The sequence below is a fragment of the Cupressus sempervirens genome, chromosome 7, assembly GCF_028749045.1.
Source record: "Cupressus sempervirens isolate cs-2001-9-10 chromosome 7, ASM2874904v1, whole genome shotgun sequence".
Classification (NCBI taxonomy): domain Eukaryota; kingdom Viridiplantae; phylum Streptophyta; class Pinopsida; order Cupressales; family Cupressaceae; genus Cupressus; species Cupressus sempervirens.
In genome coordinates this window covers 864,450,046-864,457,577 of record NC_143124.1, presented here as the reverse complement: position 1 = coordinate 864,457,577, position 7,532 = coordinate 864,450,046, and the positions used below count along the sequence as shown (strand labels likewise).

The 7,532-nt window shown below is 30.4% G+C and overlaps 1 protein-coding gene across 1 annotated transcript; it reads right to left on the bottom strand.

The window, feature by feature from the left end:
- Window positions 1-2,258: 2,258 nt before the first annotated feature.
- LOC149550206 (alpha-humulene synthase-like) lies at window positions 2,259-6,431 on the bottom strand. The gene is made up of 9 exons (XM_089793312.1): window positions 6,264-6,431; window positions 5,998-6,185; window positions 5,631-5,746; window positions 4,810-5,051; window positions 4,573-4,664; window positions 4,383-4,472; window positions 3,547-3,904; window positions 2,831-3,082; window positions 2,259-2,741 (listed from the first exon to the last, which is right to left on the bottom strand). The coding sequence occupies exons 1-9, from the start codon at window positions 6,360-6,362 to the stop codon at window positions 2,445-2,447; spliced, it is 1,734 nt and encodes a 577-aa protein (XP_089649438.1). The 5' UTR covers window positions 6,363-6,431; the 3' UTR covers window positions 2,259-2,444.
- Between the last annotated feature and the right edge of the window lie 1,101 nt (window positions 6,432-7,532).

Here is a 7,532-nt window from a genome sequence, read left to right as displayed (position 1 = left end):
CAACAGCTAGAACCATAGACTACCCAAGGCCTCTAGAAAAAGGGAAGCATGTAGGAAGCAAATGCTTGGCCCTATGTGGTATATCCACAATTGGTTAAGTAGAAGCTTCCACCATAAAGTATGGAATATAGAGTGATAAATGAAAATTTTATCATCACAATCATCAGGTTCATGAAAGGAAACTATGCTAAAAGAATGTTAGTAAAGGTATTAGCTAAGATCATAGAGATTTGCATGTACTAAATTCAATTCAAAACCTTCACCTATCTTCAATCAGCTCGAACTTAGATGTGCCCAAAGAAGCTCCCAAGATACCCATCAGATAGGCTCATCCTTATGGACACTACATGCAAACTTACTTTTTCATATGATAGAGTGAGAAGACAACACAAGAAAACATGGGTCTTGCCCATCACAATTGGTACCTTTGAGGTGAACCAAAAGTAGTCTAGTATGTGCATGATAATGGTGTGTCCAAAAGTAGCATTCTAAAAAATATGTAGTTCTGAAATGCCTCAAAGCATTTAAAAACCTATTCTTAGTTTTTTCCCACCCATCCTGATACCAAAAAAAAATATTAATACATTTATAAGGCCTAGTATTTCTTTTGATACCAACCTTAAATGGTCAACTTAAAAAATATCCTGAAAACATGTTTTTGGCCTATTCTTGTGTATTTTTTTTCTTCAAATATGTGTCTTCTAAATTATTTCAACCAAATTTGATGAAATGAAAAGGGTTTCTTAAGAATGTTCTTATCTTTCTATAAATTTAATGTCTATCAAATTACAAGTTTAGCAAGTAATTATTACTAAGATTTGATTGTGTGACCAATTTTTTACATCAACGTTTCGGATCACACTCTGTGATCCATCATCAGGATGCATGCAAAAGAAGAGAAGGATCCTGATGATGGATCACGGAGTGTGATCCGAAACGTTGATGTAAAAAATTGGTCACACAATCAAATCCAGATAGCAAATCTCAGCATTGATGGATTGTGGAAATCTGATAGCTCTTAAGTAATTATTATTCAATTTCTAATGGAGTTATGCATAAAATGTTGATTGATACACTAATTAAAAATCAAATATAACTTTCAAATTCTACAATATTTTCGAAATCCAAAAGATAACTCACATTATATACTTCTTCTACTATAAGGAAAATAAAAGAAAATTTAATTTTTGTAAAGTTTTGAATTAGTTATGGTGCTCAAACACTAGAGTTTTCTAATTCTAAAAATACTATAGGAGAGAATTCATAATATATATATATATATATATATAATGTTATACTATATAAAATACAGATTTTTTTTTATAGAAAAAATATTTATATCAAGACAATTACATTACCCAAAAGAGAATAGATGTTTGAGATCATATTAACTATTAACAATTCTTAATTAAAAATAAGGCTTCAAACATTTATTTATTCATCAATTTGAATCTAGTAGAAGTTTTAAAAATGAAATTGTTATCCTTTCCAACCTTCATACTACCTCACAATATAAACAATTAAAGCAATCAAGACATTTTTTTGGCCTCACAAGTGAACATGAATTTGTCCCTCATCATATAGACCCATGTGGGTAAGAACATGTCATAAATACATCAAACATGTCCATATCCAAATAACCCTATAACCTATGGTTTTCCATAATCATAATCATGTCCATAAGACTAACCATCATACATTCATAATATAATAAATACATTAAAAAAAAGTATGATTATCTATTAACCATAAAAAGAGAAACATAAGTAATGACCATATCAATGTCCTTGTATCCATCCAAACCATAAGTCATCTACATAAAAGAATGATAAGTCATCACTTACAACAATAAATGTCCTCAAATGTCCTAGCCACTCATACTAAAAGAAGAAACATCTAGAATGATATTACAATCAAAATCAGCATTCAATGTTTAACATGGTATATTATATTTTTATATATTAGAAACATAAAAAATTGCCTTTAACTTCTTCACTTCCATTATTAATGAAGACATTTCACTTCCACAAATATAATGAAATTTCAAACTAATAAATTTCCAATAAATAAATAAAACATAATATTTAATTAGAGCTCAATATCAAAAACTATAACATGTATATTATTTTTCTTATAATATTTTAACAAAAAAATAAAAATAAAGATAATAATCAAATTAATTGTCTACACAATAAAATTTGAATAAATAATAGTAAAACAAAATACTTAACTTAGATATAAGTATTATAAAACATAGATACCACAACAATACAATATCCTTAAATTCTATATGTAAGCTATGTTAGAATTGAATCTAAATAACATAATCAAAATAGTAGTCAATAAATTATTACAATAAGAACTAGCATCTAATCTTGCTAAAACAACAGTCTTAAGATAAAGAAAGAATTTCATTTTCATGTCATGAAATCTCTATTTTCCCTTCATAATGTTATTGGATCAACCAAAACCTTCAATATTTGATGCTTGATCTCCTTGTGGGAATATGTAAATCCGTCTCCGTATATATATAAAAACTGTACTCCTCTAGTACTATTGACACATATCTTCTCCCAATCAAGCAAAACATTATTTGGTTTCAAAAACTCCCATGTCAATTCCTTCAAGAAGTCATTTTTGAGTTTGGTGATGTATTGTACTGCCTCTTCCTCTGAACACGCAGGATGATCATCCATATAACAAGATATAGCTGAGGCAATCTTTCCATGGAGCCTTTCTTCCTACATTTACATTGGAAATATGTTAAATTTTCTTGAATCATAGAAATTTATATTAAATGTCTATTAAAAAAAGGTAAAAGAAGAGAAACCTCAAAATCGTGAATGTCATCAATTAGCCGAAAACACAGTCGCATGAGTTTATACAATCTTGATTTGTCAAGATATATCTTCTCAATATCATCATCACATGAAATATAAGATGCTGATAGGGTTGTATGTAACAATATTGGTCCAAATGCTGCACTTATTTCAGCAACCTTCATGTACTCATCATAGGTTGGAAAATATCCAATTATTTTCCATCGTGCTTGCTCAAAGCAAGCATTTGCAAAATCTGCCCACTAAAACATAATAACATAATATATACACGTTAAATCTATATCATAATTTCTTTTGATAAATTATTAAAAATAGTTAATACAATTACTGCTTACAATCTGATTATCACCCTGAATATAAAAATCGCAAATAACATTTGTTAGTCTTAATAACATATTTTTACATAATACTTCATAATTTTAATTTACTTCTACAATATTGCAAAACTTTGTAGTTTAGACAAAAGAAAATGTAATATAATATATAATTAATTAGTGCTTATAATATTTACTTTCTATTTAATCATATTAGAATCAAATTCTATTATATAAATTAATGCAATTTTTAAATCTAATAAAAATGTTATATGCACTAATCATTATTCAAACCTCAATTTCTTCCTATTAGGTTCCATACCTATAAAATCTAATTAGTTACAAAGGTGTTTTAAGATCTTCCTAAAGAATCTTGGAAAGAGTATACTTACTGCTTTTGTAACAAAAGGCACCATGTCACGCCCTTGCTTTTTAGTAGCATCACTTGTCAATTCATGAACTGTTTTGAAAACAAATTCAACACATGTCTTGAGGTTGTTTGGAATGCTTTTTATGATAGAAACATCCCAACCTTGAACAATGGCTTCTACGATATATTTGAGTTGCTCAAGGGTTCCATAGTCATCAAAAATGTCATCCATGATTGTGATAACAGCTGTGCTTTTTGCCAAGGCAATTCTGGCACTAGAAAGCTCCAACTCATCTGTTGAACTAACTCCCCAAAAGAGAGATTCAATTGTTCTTTCCCTTAGTGCAACTACCTTAGAAATGCCCGAAGCTTCCCACCAACTGCCATGAAAATTATATCTTATAAAAAAATATGAATACAAAACTTAATCGATATAAAATTAAAATATTATCTAATGACTTGTCAAGATCCAATTACGTAAATAACTAATTTGTCATCAAATTAATTCTTATATAATATATGTGCTTAAAACTGACTTCAAATTTCCATAATAAATTCTCTATAGATCATTATAAAAAACATATAAACTATAATATTAAAAATAATATATAAAGACACATTCATCATTTTCTTTTCATCTATTACTGTACATTTATATATATATAAAAATTGAATTTCCAATACAATAAAATAATCATCATCAAATATTAAACAGCTACAAAAGCATCTATACAATTTAGTAACTAATTTTCTTTAGAAATTTAAAATCATGCCACAAAATAGTTGAATAACAGATCTTAAAGTGTTAGACAAAACAAAATACTTTACATATACCTAAATATACCCTTGAAAATTTACCTTGAAACAGTTTTCATCTCTAATTTATACTGGGATTGTAGTGTATTAAAATCCAATTTTGCAAGCTCCAAAATGGTTTTGTCTTTCAGCCTTAAAGAAATAAAGAAAAATTATAATTAGCTTACGGAAATGATAAAATCTTATAATCAACTTACAGAAGTGAAGATAAGCTACAATATTTAATTTCTACCTATCATTTTGTTGCTCATATATTTCTATAAAATTCTGTGCCTCCCATCTAGTAAAGGTGCGAGGCCAGTCATATATAAGGGCATATTCCACCTATAAAATAGGAATTAAAAATTAATAATAACCAAATCAACCTAAAATTCATATTTCAGTTTGGTTTTTTCACGGTTTATATTTTTTCACGGTTTTTTTCTTCGGTTACACAGAAGAAAAAAAAGGGGTAATTGAACTGTTTTACCTCTCTCAGAAAGCTTTTATGTGTATCTCCGGGATTTTCCAATAGCTTTTTAAGATATGCAGTGCTAAACACTCTAGCCGCTTCCATTATGGCTTCTCCAGGATAACCCACACTGCAAACCCTTAAAAGGTTGAGCGCACTTCTCATTGCATTCTCGTCCATAATATTATTCTCATGCTTATCACTGTTTCCTCCAAGGAGGATGAACTCCCCGTTACAGTGCTTGAAATTCTTCAGCGGATCTTCTCAGGATACATTACATAACAATAACAAATTAATTATTAATATATTGTTTAAAATGTATGCAACAATATTGATTAATTATGTTTATCAATATGAAATTAAAATGTAGTGATAAATAAGAGATATTTAAATTGTGATATTGTTATTAAGATTCAATTGAATAGATTCTGAGTGACCTAAAGACAACAGATTAATCTACCCTTTTTGTTAATATCAAAAATCCCAAATTAATATATTTATATATCTAAAACTATTACTGTTTGTTTCATATTATCATTATTATGCATAAAGGTGGCACAATCTAAGAGCATAAAGGAAGTCCAGTAAGTTTTAACCAGAAAGAGTCTCATGGACTAAACAGTATACTCATTGATCCATGTTTCACTGTAGTAATTCACATTAATCTATGTATGCTCTAATTAGATACATTTTAAGGGTGATGGTAAATCTTTGAATATATTATTTGGTGGCTACATCTATAAATCCATTCAAAGAAAAATATTAAATTTGGAAAAAGTAAACAGACTTTAAGGATTTAACATTTTTTAGTGAAGAAAAGTTGTAAATATGTGATGTACCTGAAGAAACACTATAACGATGGAGTCGAAGAAGTCTAATTCCTAGAGATGTGGCATTCAAGTTAGGGTTACCACTTTGGCATCCCAATCCAATCCCAAACTTTTCATTCCAAGCTCTGTATTTACAGATATTTGTCTCTCTTAAACAGTATACAGTAAGAACAATTTAAGCTTACAAAATCTAAACCATCATTAACTATTTATCATTCTTAACCTAAAAATCTCGTTACTATGTAACGTTTACAACAGAAACAAATCGAAATAGTGCTTGCATAGTCAACTGAAAATGCATAAAACGTTATAATTCTTTCTGTCTCTCTGTATAGTAGTCTAATTGTAAAGATGTTCATAGAGAAATTTAACAGACCGGTAAACATAATGAAGAGCTTCTTTTATCTCAGCCTGAAAATATCGATCTATTCCGAGGCATTGCAATACATCAACCATCTCAAGCCGCTGGATTAGATCTTCATCTCCATCTGCAGTCTGCGTTTCTTTTAACGAGATTTTCACTTCTTTCACCAGTGATTCGACACGTTCACGGTATTCGGAGCCCTGAAAACAGCAGAATCATCAAAGACTGAAAATATGATGAGAAGACCCTTGAAGGAAATTATAGAGAGAGTTATTTACCGCGAATGGTGTTTCCATTGATTGGACAAAAGCATCATCCCACACATTGAAAGCATTGGATGGTATTGAAGAAATGCTGTCTCCTTTCAAATTGGCCATCGCAGAAACACTTCAAGAGATATTCTCTAAATAAAAATGATATTCAAATGTTCAATGTTTGTGCTCATCTCTTCATGGATACTGCTATTTATAATGCTCTTCAGACGCCTTGCCTGTCATATGTTGCCTTTAATCTCCGGAAACTAACGGATTCTTTTACTAATAAAGAACTAACGGACTCTCAACTTCGAAAATTCGATTTGTTCTGTCAAATGCTTGCTTTCCTCCCAGTTCAACGAACTGGGCTTCTTTTGTCAAGAGTTCAACGAAACGTGTTTTAGAATTCCGTGTCACGGTAGGGGCCTTAGTCTTTTAAAATAATCATGAGTGGAAAGACTTGAATAATTGGCAAGACAGAGAAGTAAGAAATACAAAACAAATTGAGCACGACACCACAGTCAAACATGTGTCGATGTCCTACCATAAAGCTGATATGCATATGTGCTCTAGAAATCATTTCTGCTACAATGAAACAATTGTCCTACAAGACTTTTGGGCCTCACTACGAGATAAGGGAGACGGTGGATGAGAAAATGTTCTTGTCAAACCGCAAGGAACCAATCTCTAAGATGAAGTTGAAATCAGATTTATGGGCCCTCGAGGGAAAAACGGTCATCTATAGGAAGTTAGCCAACCCAAACTTGACGAGAGAATGCCATCTAAATAATAGTTGTTGGAATGTTGCTATCACAATTAATTCATCAAAGATTAAAAGGGAAATACTACTAGCACTTGCATCCTTGATGGTGCAAGGAGTTACACCGATAGTCTTATCTAAGGAGTTGTTTTCATTGTCATCATGGAAACCATTGTTGTTGTCATAATATGAGTGTAGAGGTGACTAAAATTCCTCACAAGTGCAAAGTTTTGTTTAAAGTTGACTTTAAAATCTTCCTAGGCCCTTGTAAAAAAATATCAAAAAATAAGAGTGAGTTCAACTAAGAGAAGCTTCTCATTGATTGGAAGATGGCAATTGAAATTCTCATTCATATTGTGACATTGGAGGGCTGGTATTGCCATTTCAATTCCCACCTATTTCCTATGCCAAAACACTTTAGAACATACACTGAAATGAGCCTTTTGTTCTAGTTTTTTTTATCCCTATCCCTCTTCATGGTCAAATCTAAAGTTAAATGTGGGGCCCTACTTCACTAGGGTTTAATCTTTATA

Coding starts and splice junctions, on each gene's coding strand:
- LOC149550206 (XM_089793312.1), bottom strand. CDS start 6,362: ATGGCCAATTTGAAAGGAGACAGCATTTCTTCAATACCATCCAATGCT. Junction 4,665..4,809: donor ATAAAAGCTTTCTGAGAGAG/GTAAAACAGTTC, acceptor CCTATTTTATAG/GTGGAATATGCCCTTATATA. Junction 2,742..2,830: donor ATGACATTCACGATTTTGAG/GTTTCTCTTCTT, acceptor ATGTAAATGTAG/GAAGAAAGGCTCCATGGAAA.